The following is a 19,131-nucleotide window of genomic DNA, read 5'->3' as shown; positions in this document are numbered from 1 at the left end:
AGCTCAGGCAGAAGAAAATCCTGAGGGGTCCCGATCCCAGACACCAAGGATGTTTATCAGCTTGTCTGTGATCTTCAGGAAAAGGTTTGTGTGCTAATCAAGTGTTCCCTTCTTGCTTGTGCAGTCCTGCACATTCAGTTTGTGAGATGGAAGTACTGTAGATCCAGGTCTCAGTAAGTAAATGATATTGACTGTAAAAACAATCTGTCTTGAAGAGAAGGGACAGAAATAATGAGCTCTCTGCCATTGAGGCAAAAGCTGTGATTATCCTGGATCTGAGTTGCTAGGGTGCAGGGGGAAGGTAGTATAACTGTGAGTCAGGCTATGCTGTTGACATGAGGAGTTCCCCATGTAAATCTGAACTAAAACTGTTCACTGTATGGGAGTTGTTTTAGCTGAGAAGGTGAAGACTCTGAAGTCTCCTTGTTCTTCAAGCTGGTAACTTGTCAATGTAGCAGGACTGAAGTTTGACTGACTTAGTAATGATTGCCATTTCAGTCTGAAGATGGCTTTGTAACAGGTGGCAGGCTTGAAATACTTTTGAAGTTTCCAGTTGTCTTCAGAAACCTTTTACTACTCTTTAAAAATTTTGTAGCTGGGAACAATCAGTTATTACAGCTCTTGCAAATTGGCAATAAATCCTTTTGTATGCAAATAAAAAATACCCGAAAGAGACTGGTTAAGGTCTGTTTGAGGTGGTCGGGTTTGCTATATGACAGTCACTAGCTCTTGCTTGTATGCCAGGTTCCTCAGAAAAGCTTTGTACGAGTCTTGGTTCTTATAGGATCTGTTTGGCAACCTCTGGGTATGAAATACCAAAGGCCCAACTGCCAAGGTAAAAACTTAGGAAATTCTAAAATTGTAATTGGTGCCTACTATGATGAGTAGTTAATGGGAGTAATCTGGCAGAAGTTGAGAAAGAAATCTTCTGTTGCATTTTAAGCCTAGAAGATAGAGGCTACCTTCAGCCTCGAGAAGAAGAAAAAACCTACAGAGAATTTTTTTTTCATGAAAGGCATTTTGGGGCCTTTCAAAACACTTGTCTTGGGATAGTTCATCCAAATCTGTTTTCAGATGCTGTTGTTTATGAAGCTTAAAATGTTCCATCCTGTTATGTTAATGAGTACAACTTGCTGTTTCACAGCCTTCAAGATTTGTTGTTTGCAGCCTAACTGCTAGACCCTTAAACTGGATTTCACTGTTTGTTACTTTAAGAACCATTTACTACTTTTTTTTGAGCATGTCTTCATGTGAAGCTTCAAGGTTGTGAAATAGTATATACAATGAAACACAGCTAGAAAGATGTTGCGGATGTTTGTCCAAGGGTGTTTGAGGATATTTGTGATGTTTTTTTGAGTGAGTGTTGTGGCTGGTTTTATCACACTGTGTGCTGAAACGTACCATAGAATTAAGCAACTGTTTGCTGCTGCCCTCCATCTCCATACATCTGCTTTCAGATTGTCCATGTCAGAGTAATATGGTGTAAATTTTAATAATTTATATGGAATGTGGGGTTTTTAATGTTTACTCTTTGTTAATTTCTGACTAAATGCTGGAAAGCAGCAGCATATAAATACTGTGTGGGTGCAGGATGCCCTTAAAGAAGATTATGGAATGGAATGGGCAAAATTCACTCCTAGGCTCTTGAAATCTGGTGTGGAACCTGAGGAGGGAAGGAGAAAATGGCTTTTTACAGCCTTTTTAAAATGCTTCTGGGTTGTCATTACAACACAGCTGTGGCTGAGGACAAACTGTAAAACTGGTAAACAAATGCTAGAGATTCTCTGTAGATTAATGACCAGAGGTATTCATGGCAGTTATATACTGATTAGATGGATAAATAAGTGACTTTTGTCTTTCTGCATTAAGTTCCAGTAGGTGCTGGATGTTGGAAAATTAACTGTTGTCTGCCATTGTTTGTAAGTGAAGTTTTAAATAGTTGCTTTTATTGTTCTCTACTGTTGATAAAATTTAGCTCATCATAAAGCTCTCCGGTAATGCTTTGTGGGCAACTGTATTGATATAAAGTGTAAATATTACGAAGTGTTGTATGTGGGAAGGTGACCTCTTAATGGTACCAAAGCTGTTTGTGTAACAAAAGGGCTTAGTTTTGCTCTTGGGTTCTTCTGTTACACTGCAACAAACAATATTAAAATTTCTTATCAATGAAATTCATACAGTATCACTGGAGTTGAATTGTGTAGCGTAGTACTGGTTTTTTATGTTTTAATGTGTATGAAGAGCTTTCATACCAAACCGCAATTATGCGGTAGGAAATTCTACTGAGACTAAGATTAGAGTTTGCTGTCCTTTCAGACTTGAGGTGTTCATTTAGGTATTGTGTTCCAATTTTGGTAGTAAAGTAACTTTACTAGTTGATTATGTGGTTCAAGAGGAGTTGTTTTGGTGTTGATTACTGGATTTCTATTTCATAAGTGTGGAAGATGTGAAGAGACAGTTGTTTGTAGGTGAAATTGAGTATTTTCTTCTCCCCCCCTTTCTGGCTTGATATAAGATTTGAAAGACTGATCTGTCTGTAGCCTTATAAGTAGTAAAATGGAAATCTGTAGGTGACTGACTCTGTTTCTTCAAATCCTTAATGGTTTTTTTGTGTGTGGTGTGTTGGGGTTTTTTTTTGTTTTTTTCGCTGAGGGAAGCTATGTGAGTTTGTTAGACCTTAGCTTGCATCTATATGAGGCCATATGGAGGCATATGTATGGATTTAGAAGACACTGGTGTGGGGATATGGGAGGACTTATCACAGTATCACAGTATGTTTGGGATTGGAAGGGACCTCAAAAGATCATCTAGTCCAATCCCCCTGCTGGAACAGGAACGCCTAAGTGAGGTCGCACAGGAACATGTCCAGGCGGGTTTTGAATGTCTCCAGAGAAGGAGACTCCACAACCTCCCTGGGCAACCTGTTCCAGTGCTCTGTCACCCTTACTGAGAAGAAGTTTTTTCTCCAATTTAAGTGGAACCTCTTGTGTTCCAGCTTGGTCCCATTACCCCTTGTCGTATCATTGTTTGCCACCGAGAAGAGCCTGGCTCCATCCTCATGGCACTCACCCTTTATATATTTATAAATGTTAATAAGGTCACCCCTTAGTCTCCTCTTCTCCAAACTAAAGAGACCCAGCTCCCTCAGCCTTTCTTCATAAGGGAGGTGCTCCACTCCCTTAATCATCTTCGTTGCCCTATGCTGGACCCTCTCCAGCAGTTCCCTGTACTTCTTGAACTGAGGGGCCCAGAACTGGACACAATATTCCAGATGGGGTCTCACCAGGGCGGAGTAGAGGGGAAGGAGGACCTCTCTTGATCTACTAACCACTGCCCTTGTAATACACCCCAGGATGCCATTGGCTTTCCTGGCCACAAGGGCACAGTGCTGGCTCATGGTCATCCTGTTGTCCACCAGGACCCCCAGGTCCCTTTCCTCTACACTGCTCTCTAATATGTAATTTCCCAACCTATACTGGAACCTGGGGTTGTTCCTGCCCAGATGCAGGACTCTACACTTCAACCTTGTTGAATTTCATTAGGTTATTCCCCGCCCAACTCTCCAGCCTGTCCAGGTCCCGCTGGATGGCAGCACAGCCTTCTGGCGTGTCAGCCACTCCTCCCAGCTTAGTGTCATCAGCAAACTTGCTGATAGTACACTCTATTCCCTCGTCTAAATCGTTAATGAATATATTGAATAATACTGGCCCCAGCACTGACCCCTGAGGCACTCCACTAGATACTGGCCTCCAACTAGACTCCGCACCATTGACTACCACTCTCTGGCTTCTCTCCTTAAGCCAGTTTGCAACCCACCTCACTACTCTATTGTCTAGACCACACCTCCTCAACTTAGCTGTGAGGATGCTGTGGGAGACTGTGTCAAAGGCTTTACTGAACTCAAGGTAGACACATCCACTGCTCTGCCATCATCCGTCCACCTTGTTACATTCTCATAAAAGGCTATGAGGTTGGTCAAGCATGACTTACCCTTGGTAAAGCCATGCTGACTGCCCCTAATAACCCTCTTATCCTTGATATGCCTTGAGATGGCACCAAGGATAAGCTGTTCCATTACGTTCCCAGGGACAGAGGTGAGGCTGACTGGTCTATAATTACCCGGGTCCTCCTTCTTACCCTTTTTGAAGACTGGAGTGACATTTGCTTTCCTCCAATCCTCGGGCACCTCCCCCGTTTCCCAAGACTTGGCAAAGATGATGGAGAGCGGTCCAGCAATGATTTCAGCCAGCTCCCTCAGCACCCGCGGATGCATCCCATCTGGACCCATGGATTTATGCATGTCCAGACTATTTAATTGCTCCCTAACCCAGTCCTCATCAACTAAAGCAAACTCTTCCATTCACCTGGCTTCATCTGGGGTCTCAGGGGTACAGGGCTCCTCAGGACAGCCTCCAGCAGAGTAGATAGAGACAAAGGCATCATTCAGTAATTCTGCCTTCTCTGTATCTTCTGCCACCAGGGCACCCACCCCATTCATCAGTGGGCCTACATTGCCTCTGATCTTAGTTTTATCTGCTATGTATTTGAAAAAGTTCTTTTTGCTGTCCTTGACCCCTCTCGCCAGCTGTAATTCTAAGGAGGCCTTGGCTATCCTAGCTGTCTTCCTACATCCTGTAACAACAGCCGTATATTCCTCCCAAGTGGCCAGCCCCTGCTTCCATAACCTGTAAACTCTCCTCTTCTGCTTGAGCATACCCAACAGATCCCTATTCAACCATGCAGGCCTCCTGCCTCCCTTCCTTGACTTCCTACGTGTGGGGATGCTCTGATCCTGAGCGTGGAAGAAGCAATCTCTGAATGCAATCCAGCTATCTTGGGCCCCTTTACCTTCAAGCAGTCTTGCCCATGGGATTTCCCCCAGCAATTGCTTGAAAAGGCCAAAGTTAGCCCTGCTAAAGTCCAGGGTTGCAATTCTACTTGCTATTCTGTTCCTGCCACACAAGATGCTGAACTCCACCCACTGCAACCCAGGCAGCCCTCAACTTTTACCGCTTCGACCAGACCCTCCTTGTTAGTGAGGATGAGATCCAGCAGCACTCCTCTCCTAGTTGGCTCCTCCACCATCTGCATGAGGAAGTTATCATCAATGCACTGGAGAAATCTACTGGACTGTGGCTGGCTGGCTGAATGGTCCTTCCAGCAAACATCAGGGAAGTTAAATTCACCCACAACAACCAGGGCCTGTGACTGTGAGGCCACTCTCAACTGCCCATAGAAGGCCTCATCAACTTCCTCAGCCTGATCTGGTGGCCTGTAACAGACGCCCACAACAGTGTCACCCCTGCCAGCCTGCCCCTTGATCCTGACTCATATACTCTCAACTCGCTCGTCATCCACTCCTGGGCAGAATTTAGTACATTGTAGTTGCTCTCTCACATAGAGAGCAACTCCACCACCACGCCTGGCTGGCCTGTCTTTCCTGAAAAGGGCGTAGCCATCCATGACCACATTCCAGTCATGTGAACTGTCCCACCATGTTTCCGTAATTGCCACCAGATCATAATCTCCCGACCGAACACAGATTCTAACTCCTTCTGCTTATTCCCCATGCTGCGTGCATCGGTGTACAGGCATTTCAGGGAGCGAGCAGAGCACACCAATTTCTCCCTAGGGGCATAGGAGGCCACCCGGTCCTCATCAGTTTTAGAATGCTGCCCCACTGGGACAAGCCCAGCTACAACCCCATCCCCCTTCGAGCCTAGTTTAAAGCTCTCCAAATGAGCCCAGCTAATTCCTGCCCCAGCATCCTTTTGCCCCTGCAAGATAAACCTTTCCTGCGTGACACTGTCTGGACTGGTGTCTTATAAAACCAACCATTATCAAAAAATCCAAAGCCCTGCCTGTAGCACCAGTCTTTGAGCCAGCCATTTAGAGACTGAATTTTCCTATTCCATCCCACATTGTCACTTGGAGATGGAAGGAGTGAAGAGAAGATCACTTGAGCCCCTGAGTCTTTCACCATCCTTCCCAAGACCTTGAAATCGTTCTTCATTCCCCTCAGACTATGGGAAGCAGCTTCCTCCCCATCTGTCTGGAAGACCAGCAGCGGGTAGTAGTCTGTCGGATGCACCAGTTTGGGGAGCTCTCTAGTGATATCCTTGATCCGGGCTCCAGGTAGACTACAAACTTCCCTAAGATGAGGGTCAGCTCTGCATATTGGGCCCTCTGATCCTTTCAGAAGAGAATTTCCTATTGCAATCACCCTTCTTTCTTTCTTATCAGAGGCAGTCTTAAGTTGTGAAGTCAACCGCGTCTTCCTATGTGATCTTGTAGGCAGGCTTGGCACCACCTCCTCACCTACCTCTTCTTCAAGATCCAGGGCCTCAAACCTATTATGGAGGGGCACCTGGGGAGACAAAGCAGGCAGGGAGGGGGGCTGCCCGTGATGCCGAACTGGAATACGCTTCCAACCCTCGTCGTGTTTTAGGTCCCCTACCTCTGCCCGACAGCAACGAGGGTGGGGCCATCTCAGGACTTCCACCTCTGTCTGAGAGGGCAGGAGGTCCATCTCCTTCTGGGGGGTACCTCCCTGGGACCTTTCTGACTGGCACGTCAGGGTGTTACTCCACCAGTCGATCTCCCTTTCGCGCTCCCTGATGGACCTTTGAGGATGTTAGAGCTTTATGAGGGGGTGTTTAGACTTCATCTTTATAATCTAATAAATGGTTTGATGTTAGGTCATAGACTTAGGGGTGTGTTTATGGAACTCTCAAAGGAGTGTTTTCTCTAAACTGCTTGACCCAGTCTTCCTTTGACAGGCAGTAGAAAACAAACGTGTATTAACGGCTTTTCCCTCTAAAATATTGCTCTCTTCCTTAATTACTACGTGTTTCACAACGACAGAAAGTGGAGAACACATGGCAATAGGAACTTGAAAAGAACTAAGACCACTTGGTATCTGTTTTCTGGAAAAAGCAGATCAAATGGGTTGCAAAATATGTTGATAATGTTTTAAATAAGTGTTTTCTTGTGAAACCCTTGTACGTTGCATATGAGTTGATCATACCTGGAACATGTTGCTGGTCTTTTTTTCTTAACTTGGATTAGGAGACATCAGACCTGAAAGAAGCAAAACAGCAGAGAATTTGTCTGCAGGTCAGAAGAAAACAGTTGACAAAAAAGTAGTGATGACTATAAGATTTTTCTTTTTGTGGATTTTGTTAATAGAGTTGAATGCCATTTGAGGGCAGGTTATTCCTTTGGAAGATGACTGGCTTGTGTGAAATAGAAAATTCTTTCTTTGTTATATCTATATATTTTTTTTAATTCTTTTGGGAGGAAAAAAATCCAAACTGAACAGCTTGCATAGAAACTCATAGCAGCTACTACCTTTAGGCCGTCTGGAGAGGTATCTATTTCACTTTTCCCTCCCTGTGTTAACATGGACTTGAAAATTGTAGAGTGCAGTGGGGAGATGTGAAATCTATCTTAAACTTTTCTAGTACAACATGTGGCTTCTACTCCCAGAGGAAATAGACAAGATGGTAGAAGGTACATTCTTTGTATGTGGTTTTGAGATGCCTCATTGCTTTCATTGGTGAAATAATACCACTTTGTGTCAACTGAGGATAGTTCAGCTAATAAAGTACTATAAAGGCAAATGCAACTGTGGGGGACTTTTGTGTTTTAAGTGTATTTTGGTCACTTATTCTTGAACCAGATCTGTTATTTTTCAGGTGGAATCGTTTATCTTAGATCAAGATGATCTTGAAAACCCTATGTTGGAAACGGCTTCTAAATTGCTTTTGTCAAGTACCGATGGCACTGACCTGAGAACAGTAGATCCAGAAACTCAGGCAAGATTAGAAGCATTACTTGAAGCTGCAGGTAAGTCCTTGTGTCCTACACAGGTTTAATCCTGAAGCCCTTACATATAAGACCATACTGGAACTGCTTGCTTAAGTCTAATCCATAGGAGCACGATATAAATGCAGAATATAAAGTGGTTTGAACTTGTCAAGGTTGTGCAAGTCATTGAAGAGAAAGAAATTAATTTAAAGCATTTTGAATTTTGGAAAATCAGAGTTTCATGTGAAGGCTGTGCTTCCAATCAGATTCCTCCTGTGAGATTTCTAAAAGCCTGCATAAAAATTGACACCTTGCCCTGGCTTGCAACCTTATGTGAAAGACTCAGCTGCTCAATGAGACTTTTTATATAATAATAGTTATAAAACAAAGCTTTACTAGTTGCATATATGAAATAGCTGTAACTAGTTGAAAAACAATGCCTTCTGTGGATTGGAGGGTTTCATTCATGTGTATCACATTAGAGTGCAGTTTTTAAGTTACTGTTGTAAGGAGTTAATCCCTTTGTTTTGGAAGCTGTAGTTTATTACTCTTGGAATCTTTCTGCCAACAGATCTCATAGGCTCAATTTCAACTTCTCTGTTTTCTCCTTTTCTGGCACGCATAATAATTTGTTGTAAATTGGAATGAAAGGAATAGGTAAGCTGTCTACAGCTGATGGTAAAGCATTCGCAGATCCTGAGGTGCTTCGCAGGCTGACTTCTTCGGTCAGTTGCGCGTTGGATGAAGCTGCTGCTGCACTTACCCGGATGAGAGCAGAAAGCACAGCAAATGCAGGGCAGACGGACAAGTAAGCAGAAATTTAAATTGAATTTTTTCTAGTCTTTTGCCACTTGCCAGGCAGCTTTTTATCACTTTTGTTTACAGGACAGTGAAACTCTTACTCAAGTGGAATTAGCACCAAGTTGTCACCAGCGATTCTTCCTAAAAGTTCCTGGACTGTTAAGTCTTGAAATGGGAAGTGAAGTAGTTAATATTGCTTAGTACTCAGAAATTGTGCTCCAAATAATTTAACTTGACAAACTATAGAAACTTTCTAAACTCTATTAAATAGTGTGACTTGGAACTGTATGAAAAAATAGCAAATCCCAAAATGAGTCATTCAGTAATAGCATGAAACTAGCTTTGGGACTGAAAAAAAAAGTTTCAGAGAACTTCACAGTGACTCTTTTATTGAGGAAAGAAAACGTTCTTGAGGAACTTGAGCCCTCACGATGGTGTGCAGGTTTCCTGGGTTAGGTGGGAGTTTGGACAGAGCCTCAGCCACAGAGTTGTTACTTTTTAACTGGACTTTCTGGCTTTATTTTTACTTCTTTTCGTCTTACTTATGTCTGCAGGAACAAAAAAGAAAGTTCCCTTCTAGGTTGTTGTTCAGCTTCGATAAAACAAACACAGTGTTAGCAGAAACAACTGAAGTGCTGCTGTGCTAGTTTGCAGTTTGCTCCTTGAATACTGAGTAACTTGAAAGAAACATTTATTGGTGTATTGATCGGGACATGTGAAGAAGAGCAGAATTGTTTGGTATTGCCTCTGCTTGTGTGTGTGTGTTCCTCCTTGTGCCCAGCTACTTCTTTTCCTGTGAACATTAGCAGTTGCCTAAGTTCTTACCTGGACAAGAGGATATGGGAAATAAAAACAAAGGTGGGAAATACAGTGAATAGATGTATTTGAGAAGTATTTCTCCATATATTACAATGGTGTCTGGCAGCACAAATTAAATATTGGGTACAATACACAAGTATGAGGTAGGCAGTCCTTACAAATATCCACTTTCAAATCTTGAGTATTGTAAGAATTGTTCTTCTTCATGTTGAGTAATAATACAGTTTGTAGAAGTCTTCAATCAGAGCACCTCCCTTATGAAGAAAGGCTGGGGAAGCTGGGTCTCTTTAGTTTGGAGAAGAGGAGACTAAGGGGGGACCTTATTAATGTTTATAAATATATAAAGGGTGAGTGCCATGAGGATGGAGCCAGGCTCTTCTCGGTGGCAAACAATGATAGGACAAGGGGTAATGGGATCAAGCTGGAACACAAGAGGATCCACTTAAATTTGAGAAAAAACTTCTTCTCAGTAAGGGTGACAGAGCACTGGAACAGGCTGCCCAGGGAGGTTGTGGAGTCTCCTTCTCTGGAGACATTCAAAACCCGCCTGGACATGTTCCTGTGCAACCTCACTTAGGCGTTCCTGCTCCAGCAGGGGGATTGGACTAGATGATCTTTTGAGGTCCCTTCCAATCCCAAACATACTGTGATACTGTATTTTTCATTCTGTTTTGAGAGAGTTCTGTGTTGATAGGACTACTTAAATGAAGAAGAGATCAAAGGACAGTGACTGTGATGAGGCCAGTTGTTTATTATTATTGATCCAGTTATTTGGAGCAGAATAGGGAAATATGTCAGACTTGAATTTTAGTTGTCACAAAGCAATAATTTTTTTTTAGAATGAAGGCAGTGTAGACAGAAGATAGTATCAGAGCAATTGAAAATGGGCTTCCAGTAGACCTTTTATCATTCAGTTCTGTTCCTGTCAAAAAAAAAAAGTGAAGAACTCATAAAATGACACAAAAGCTACAAGTACTCTGACTTACGCTTAACAAACCAGAGAAAATTACTCTTTTCTGCTCAGTTGACTGAAGGTCACGAGTAAAACGTCAGACTGCGCTAAAAAATTCAGGATCTTCCAGGACAGATGGGAAGTGATGTATTTTGTTACAGGAAAACAGTGATGCAGGTGATTTGTTTTAGCTTAATTTACAGTTACAGTACTGAACATAATTGATTTGTGAAGGTGAACAGACTATTTCCTTGTCCTCTTGTCCTGGGGCAAAAGAGAACATGAATGTAAATCTGAGTAGCGGTTGCTGATTTGGAAAGGAATACTCATGGTGTTATATTTACCTGTGCTCTGATAGTGTCTCCTTTACTTTGAACCTTAATTGAGAAAATGAGCAGGACAAAAGCTGTGTTTTCAAACTGAACTATGAAGCAGGAATAGACTGAGTCTGTATATTATATAGAAATTAGTAACATAAACCAACAGTGATTTGTTTGCAGTGCTATATGATAAGCCTTTCAAAAGGGAAATTTATTATTTCTCAGATTCTTAAATTATTACTAAAAAAGTCTTTGTATTTCTGTATGACATAATGCCATGTTGCATCTATGGTGTTGAGCAGTAAATCATGGTGTTTTAACAAGTTTTCTGCTTCAGTTTTATGTATTACATAATTTGATAAAGTTAATGGTCATCCTGCAGATATTTATCTTTTAATCTTGCTTTAAAAATTGGTAACAGGAGTGGTTTAGCAGGCACATTACTCAATTTTCGTAAAAGTGAAGTGGCAAACCTCAAGTGTAAAAATGGCACCTCTTTAATTAGCAGTTTTTTAGATAGTGTGTTCTATTTTGTTGACTGCATTCTCATGGTATGTTGGATTTTTGCTCTGCATGTAGAGCAAGTATTTGAAGCATAGTCCATTTTCACTTTTAAATGCTTTCTATCTTATTAGCCGCAGCTTGGCAGAGGCTTGTTCAGAAGGAGATGTAAATGCTGTGCGGAAGTTGCTAATTGAAGGACGGAGTGTGAATGAGCACACAGAAGAAGGGGAAAGCCTCCTTTGTTTAGCCTGCTCAGCAGGATATTATGAGCTTGCGCAGGTTGGTTTCCTAGCTGTTTGTACTATGTGTGTGTTGTATAAAAATAAGTGTTGAATTAATGTATTTCCAGTGTTAAGGTAGTGGAAAATGTCAGTTAATGGGCAAATGAAGATCTAAACATAAGCTGAGTGTTCCTGCTGCATTTTTTTGTGCTTAATTTCTTTAAGTGTAGATAACACAAAACTGTGTGTATGTGAAGGCGGGGGCTTTGTGCAGCACTTCAACCATCTTGACATGCTGATCTGTCACTCGCTTTGTTACTTGTTGCTCACCCTTCTGTTCACAGGTTCTTCTGGCAATGCATGCTAATGTGGAGGACCGTGGTATTAAAGGAGATATAACACCTTTAATGGCTGCTGCTAATGGTGGACATGTCAAAATTGTAAAGTTGCTGCTAGCTCATGGTGCTGATGTGAATGCACAGTCATCAACAGGTAAATAAGTGGTTTTGACCTTGTTGAAAAGGACTGAAAACCTGAGATATGCAGCGTGCAGGAAGCCTTGGAAATTTGGGAGGAAAGGCTCTCAGCCAAGCAATGCCAAATACTTGCTTGTGGTTTTAATATTTAGCTTCTGTATTTTATGAAGCTGTAAAATATTAGTTGTTTGCAGACATGTAAAAGGTGGGTAAGGTCAATTAGTATCTGAAAGGTAGTTGCATACGTAGGGTTTGTTTGTCATGCAGCATTTTAAGCATTAAGCATAGTTTGTGAAGTTTCTGTGTATATAGAAAATTATTTAGTGTCAGGTCCAGGAAGCCAAGGGAAGATGGTAAATAGGAGATGATGCCGCTTCCTGCCCCCGCCCCGCTCTACCGTGGCACTTTGGTAGGCATTTGGGTTGATGTGACCAAATGGTTTTGGGAAATTTTCTTAATTTATGTGACCTTGAAGTGGAGAGATGCTGTGTAGTCAACAATCATTGACAAATAAATTACTGACGCTGAATGACGAAGAAGGTTGGAATACCAGAAGACATGTCATTTTTGTTTTTTTCATTGGAGTAGCTCTGAATACTGCTTTGACCTTTCACTTTTTTCAAGATATCTTTCATAAAGGCATAGTCTTTGACTTATATTGAGATGTTCTTGTAGGTTTTCCATGGAGCTTGTTTTTATCTCCTTGTAAAGACAGTGGGCATTTTTTTTAGAAGCAGCAGTTGCTTCTGCTCCTTATTTTGAGCTTTTATTTTTACGGCATACTATTTCCCTGCTGATTAACAGGAGAAGGGATGGGTTTTTGTGACAGAAGCTGGGATTAGCTGGGAGAGAAGTGGGAAGAGGAGTGCATCAGTACAGTCTTCATGCATGTGGAGATAGTCACTTGGTTGGCACTGAGCTACTTTGTGCAGTTACTTGCGTTTTTTCCTCTCCCTATAGTTCTTGGTCTGTGGCTAGAGAAAAAAACTTGTTTCATAAGGTAGGGAGGTAAAAGCGATGAAATGGAGCGTAGTTGAGGTTCCCAATGTAGAAATGCTATCAAATTCTAAGTTATGTTTTCAAACCTTTTTCTCTTCTGGCTTTAGGCAATACAGCCCTTACATATGCCTGTGCTGGTGGCTATGTAGATGTTGTGAAAGTACTGCTGGAATCGGGTGCTAGCATTGAGGACCATAATGAAAATGGTCACACTCCTCTGATGGAAGCTGGTAGTGCCGGCCATGTGGAAGTGGCCAGAGTGCTGTTAGAAAATGGAGCAGGCATAAATACACATTCCAATGAATTTAAGGAGAGCGCACTTACGCTGGCTTGCTACAAAGGTATAGTACTGAATACCAAACTTGTTAACAAAGGTGTGAAAAGTGTGACAGGTGTGAAAGGTCTTTTCAAACATGTATTGATTTGGCTTTGCTGTCTAGGACAAAATGAACTTAAAGGCTAGAAATAGACACTTTCTACCGCTTTTGTCCTGGCTGTGATAACACACAGCATTTGGGTACCATACGTGAAATGATGATCAGTGTGAAGAGTGCAGGTATCAGGATATAAAACTTCTGTTAGAGTCTTTACAATTCTTCACAAGATTTCTCTTTTTTCTATTAAATTAGTTTTGAGGTAAGGAAATAACACACTTCATCATAAAGTAAGTATGGTAAGTTTTCTGTAATCTTACTAGATTTTACAAGATGCATTTGCTAGGTTCAGAAATTACTTAAAGAACTTAGCACTTGGAAAACACAGTATCTAGGACCTTGCCTTTTAGGTGTCAGTGCTTAGGTAATAGACCTTTCTTGCCTTCCTTAGAGTATTAGGCAGCTATCTTGCATCACCCTAGCAAGTTGTTTAGTTAATGTTTAATTAATAGGACAAATCTGTTCAAACAGCTGAGAAGTTGCTGTTACAGTCACTTAGGACTTGTTTTGGTAGGGCTATTAGAATGGTTCTTGGCATCATAGAGTAATTGATGTCGGCAGCAAAGGTGTTTCTTGTGGAACATCAGAAGATGGCCTTAGTCTTTCATGTGTTTTCTTTTACCTACCTTGATAAATTCAGTGCTGCCAAATGCCCTCAGAAGCCATCATAATTTCCTTTTGTGGTGGCTATTGGAGCAAAGTCTGTGAACGAGGGAAGTGAGACACCAAAACATTCCCTCCCTGAAAAAGTGCTTGGGCTCTGAATCCTGAAGTGAGGTTGGAAAGGAGAGATGAAAAATTAAATGTCTGTAATAAGTTAGTTTTGATATGGGACAGAACAGAAGCGAAGATGTTCAAGCTTTTATGTTTTTCCCCTTATCTGCATATGTTTTGTCTATCCCTTTTGCATCTGTGTTTCTCCAAATCTCATGTTTAGGTCATAAAAATATACTCTTTAACGTTAGGCTGCTTTCTTCCTGTAGTAGAAAAACATGTGGCTTTTGGGACCAAGAGGGTGCTGACTTCTCCCAAATCTAGTGGGAAGGGTGAAAAGGCAATGTAGCCTCATATTGGTCAGTACCTGTACTAATCATGGTGGTGTTAGGTGTATTTTTAGTGTTAAGGTTTAGCTGTGGTCATGCTGACTTACAATACAGCAAATTTTTTTTTCTTTGACTTGGATTTATATGCTTGCATGTTTTATTGGTCTTGCCTGTATAGTGAAGTTGGCTGGACTTGGCACACATATGAGATGCGGTGAACTATAGTCATAAATACACGGAGTGTTTGAGAGCAAATACTTTCAAAAAGCTGTTAGGTGTCCTTATCTTGGGAGGATTCTTACAGATGGTTGAATCACAAGAGTATACTTGGAAGTGTGAAGGTCTGAGGGCTGATGTGAAGTCAGGGACTGGCTAGAATGCCAATTATAGAAACAATAACCCTAAATCCTTAATGTCAAGCAAGAAGAGGGGAAAAAATATTCTCCCACACCTCTCTAAAAACAACAAACCAACATGCTGTAGATGGAAAAATCCCAATATCTCTGTACATAATAAATCATCATGAAAAATTTCTGGAGTGTGTACTACTCAGATCTAATATCACCTCAAGGAATGCATGTAGTGCAGATGAGATTTTAGAAAGTAAGTGAATTGGACTGTATTTATAGTAAATACACTATTAAGCTTCTGTGTATGTTGAATGCATAGATATGAACATGACTTTTGGGAGTGTTTCATGGGATTTTTGTGTGTTGTAAGATGGCTGTTACCTTAATTATGTACTGTAGACGTTTTCTCTGACTTGTGAAATGCACTTGCTAAAGTAGTTTCTGTAAAAAATTTTCTCCATCCAGGCCATCTGGAAATGGTGCGATTTCTGCTGGAAGCTGGTGCAGACCAGGAACACAAGACGGATGAAATGCATACTGCGCTCATGGAGGCTTGCATGGTAAGAGATGTATGGCTTTAGCAGCAAGGCATATGTACTTTCTCTTTCCTTCCTGAAGATGAACGTGAAAATTGCTTTTGGCCTCTTTTTGGTACACAACCTAACCATGTGATGTTTTGGTACTCTACTTGATGGCCCTTTGGTAGAAGAAATTAGGTGGGAGATGGGGAGAAATACGTGGCTGAAAAAGGGTACTTCCTAATTCAGCAAATTGAACTTGTCCCTCCTATTGCTAACAATGTAGTTGAATTCTTAGGAGACATAGGCTAAAACTTTCATCATGTGAGCATTGGCAGGAGAGGTCTATGTACCTGTCCTTTAAATAACTAGGTTTCCTAATGTCCAGCTGCACTTGTATTTTTTTCTCAAGCGGCAGAAGTCAGTGAGCAAGGCTGTGCTCACTTGTCCCAAAGCAGCTTCTGTAGGCTGCGTCTTTCCTTTTGTTATATGAGATTTGATTTTTGCCCTTCAATAGTCATGGAGGCCTGGTTTGAAACAAATATTTTTGTTATCAGAGTTCAGAGACATCAGTGACTTGAAGAGATATCAAGAAGTAAATAATAGTAAGTTATTTGAACAGAACCTTTTTTCTTTTGCTCTGTGCTCTGGGTGAGCAACTTTCAGTTGGTAAAACGGTAAAATCCTTTATTAGGGGAATCTCCAAAAAAATAACTTGAAGCAGAAGATTCTCAGTGGCTGTTGAAATGCTTTTAACAGTTGTAATGTGTGCTAAACATAGCGAATATGGTCATAACTGGAATATTAGAGTTATTTAACCTACCTATGTCACATTTAAGGGATTTGTAAGTGAAATTCTGCTCTGCCAGTGTAGGTGGTTGTGTTTAGATGTTGTTGTGCAACTTGTTTCTGTGTGGTTCACGTGGCCACTTACTCCTTGAAAGCACAGGTTCAGAAACTGTTTGGGAAGCAGCTAGGAAATGGTAGAGGAAATAGTTAACTTTTTACTAATAAGAGGACTTCAATGTTACCGCTTTGCACATCTGAGGCAATTGTAAAATGACAGCATAAAATAGATTACCTTTTTGTAAAAATGAGTGAGATTCTGACAAATCTGATTTTTGAATTACACTTCTCATCACAAAGGTTTCATTTGAGTACTTTTTAATACTGGAATGGTATAATTGATGCCAAACTTGGAATTCTTCCAGGCTTTCATTGTAAAGAAAACTAGCTAAATCAATGGCTTCAGATAGCTTTTTCTGTTTGAAGTACTGTTAGGCTTGAACAGCAATGTAGGTGGACTTGGCAGCATTGGTTAATGGTTGAACTCTATGATCTTAAAGGCCTTTTCCAACCACAATGATTCTGTGATTCTATATCTGCATCATCTTGAATGCATGTATCTAACGTGAAATCTGTTTCCTACGTATACCTGAGGTAAGAGGATTCAATTGTTTTGGCCTTTTCCTTTGGAGATTTCTTTTGATGATGGTGTAAATGTGCCCATTTATTCCCTTTATGTGTTCTCCAGGAATTTTTTAGACTTCAGTACCTCCTCTTAGGGAAGTTAATACACTGCCATGAGTTTATGAATGCTGGTCAAGACGAGAGGTTGGCAGAACTGAGAATGTTGTGAAACTTTTCCTGCTGGAGAAAAGAAAACAAACCAAAATGGAACAGGAATAGGCATCCCCCTATTTTCTTTGTTACCCTGAATTGCAATAGGCTGTTGTGCAATGCTTACTGCAGGTTTCCTCTGCTATTCAGGTTGCATAGCTGCAGCATGGGTATGTAGGTCAGTAGTTTGTGCCTTATGCCAACATATTCCAAATCATCCTTCTGAATATACACTTCAATGTAAAACTGAAAACTTGTGTTTTATGTTTCCTTCTTACCCACCACTCTAACTAGATTGATCATGGGTTGTTTTTTCCACATCATAAGCCTTGTGTAGTGTCTCGTGGATCTGTGGTCTTAGGGGAGTGACTCAAATCCTTATTTAGTCTTCCCTTTCCTGAAATAACTCTTAACATTCTAAAAATCAGCCAGTTATATCCATTCAAGGAAGTTAATGGTTTCAGATAGGGAAATAATTAGCAGAAACCATTACACTTCTCAGAAAGTCATTAGAAAGAAAGGTATATAGATAAACAGGACTTTAGCTTTTGTTTATCTCAGTCTGAAATCTTAATAGATTAACGATATAAATATCAAGGGTGCTGTCCTTGCAGTGAGTTCCCTGGAAGGTGACAATATTATTAACTTGTTTGATGTTACAGTAGCCACCTCCTTGGGATGGCTTCTTCACAGATGAGAAATTTGCAGAGAAAGCTGCTACTTCATAGTCATGGAGCAAGCCTTTTTTTTTCCTTGCTACCTTCTTCTGCCCTCTTCCCTCCACCAACAGACTAACAGAAGTCCATAAGACTTGCAGAAATGTTGAGATCCTTTTCTTATTAAAGACTTACCGAGCAATGGGGAAAAAAAAAAAAAAAACCTGCATCTCTTATTTCTGCAGGAAACTATTGTGATGTAGGAATTTCCACAGTGCTGTTCAAGTTGAGAATCTCATTACCTTCAGCTCTGTTTAATAGAAGGGAGCAACTTCTGTTGCAGTTTGATGTAGAGCAGGGCAGAGGTTTCTCATCTGGGTATGTTCTTTTCTGCAGAAACATTTGTTGCCTTTCTGTAACAGAAGAAAATTGCCTTCTCTAAGGTAGTGTTGAACTTGAGTAGATGTTTACAGAACTGTTTGTGTGTCTCACCCTACAAGCCGGTGAGACCGCTTAAACCTTGTCTTACAAGGCATTCAGGAAGACTTCTGACTAGCAGCTTTTTTCTAGAGGCAGCAGTAATACTGGTCTAATGCACATGAGTTGCTGGGCAATATGACTTGCCTTGTGGGAGCTAAAAGCGGGCTGTATAGTTTGCACTTCCTCTTTCTGAAGTAACTTCTGCAGTGAGGGCTGAGTACTGATTGCCCACAAATGGTTGATCTTTAAAATATGACTGGTGTACTTTTGCACTTTGTGATCAAATAGCATTTACAAGGCTTTTTAAGCTGTTGAAGAGCTGAACAGTACCACCCCAGTGTGAGGTTTGTTGAAGCAGAGGTAGAAATTACTCATGTGGCTAAGCAGTGGCAGTTATTCTCAAGGCCGCTTGGCCCATGTGAGAAACTTTGAAGCAGACCTTTATACTGCCATTTGCCATACTTGTCATGATTCAGGGGTGATTAGTGGGCTATCTTGCCAGAGCCTGATGGTTCAGATACCATCTCTGCATTTCCCTGAGGAAAATGGAGTCTTTCTTCATGGAGTCTTAAGAGCTTTTTCCCTAGAATAGTATTGTCATTTCATGTAATAGATGGATGTGTCCTAGTTAATAAGTCCTAGATACTTTTCAGAGAGAAGATCATGTTTTGCTCCCTCAATATCAGGAGGAGGCATAAAACACTTAAGAGAATGAAGCCTAAAAGTGTCAGATGCTGTTTTGTATTTTTCCTGGAAAAGAACTTTTGGGAATTGTAATTTCTACCTTGGCAAGGATGGCAATGACTACAATTTGCTGCCTCTTACTAGTTCACCTGAAATCAAGATGTATTTACCTTGTTCAGTGACAAATTCTGATAGCCTCCCATTCCTGGTAAGCTGCTGCTTTTCCTTTGCAGCCCTCCTGTGTTTTGTGTGTCAGGCCTTTTCCTGTTACGGTTACTCCAAGTTTGCATGATGACTACTTCCTCACAGAGAGAACCAGCTTGGAGAGTTTGTGCTGTTGTTGGACCGCAGAGACCAAGTTGGTTTCTGCCTCTGTCTAAACAAAAGCAGAACTGAATGGCAGTTGGATATGTCACTGTAGGGCTCCAGTGTAAACATATAGCTG

General features: G+C 41.2%; 1 protein-coding gene and 1 long non-coding RNA gene across 12 annotated transcripts in view; one reads left to right on the top strand and one right to left on the bottom strand.

Moving 5' to 3' along the window:
* ANKRD17 (ankyrin repeat domain 17) overlaps window positions 1–19,131 on the top strand; it is a 97,371-nt gene that overhangs the window by 37,717 nt on the left and 40,523 nt on the right. For 9 of the 10 annotated variants that reach the window (XM_065061663.1, XM_065061661.1, XM_065061662.1 and 6 more), the window contains exons 2-7: window positions 7,698–7,848; window positions 8,461–8,617; window positions 11,337–11,484; window positions 11,771–11,918; window positions 13,009–13,242; window positions 15,194–15,288. In XM_065061663.1, coding sequence (XP_064917735.1) covers window positions 7,698–7,848; window positions 8,461–8,617; window positions 11,337–11,484; window positions 11,771–11,918; window positions 13,009–13,242; window positions 15,194–15,288 — 933 coding nt within the window. The remainder of the gene's footprint in view (window positions 1–7,697; window positions 7,849–8,460; window positions 8,618–11,336; window positions 11,485–11,770; window positions 11,919–13,008; window positions 13,243–15,193; window positions 15,289–19,131) is intronic. The other variant, XM_065061664.1, reaches the window with a different exon arrangement.
* On the bottom strand, window positions 10,170–19,075 carry LOC110359947 (uncharacterized). Of its 2 annotated transcripts, none has more exons than XR_010472343.1 (3): window positions 18,857–19,075; window positions 17,825–17,935; window positions 10,170–10,351 (listed from the first exon to the last, which is right to left on the bottom strand). It is a non-coding gene; the product is annotated as an uncharacterized LOC110359947 (long non-coding RNA). The 2 variants fall into 2 exon arrangements; XR_002415513.2 differs by lacking the exon at window positions 10,170–10,351 and adding an exon at window positions 16,552–16,896.

This window comes from Columba livia, chromosome 4, assembly GCF_036013475.1.
Source record: "Columba livia isolate bColLiv1 breed racing homer chromosome 4, bColLiv1.pat.W.v2, whole genome shotgun sequence".
NCBI classification, from domain to species: Eukaryota; Metazoa; Chordata; class Aves; order Columbiformes; family Columbidae; genus Columba; species Columba livia.
Note: the sequence above shows the minus strand (reverse complement) of the source record. Positions and strands in the feature narration are given on the sequence as shown.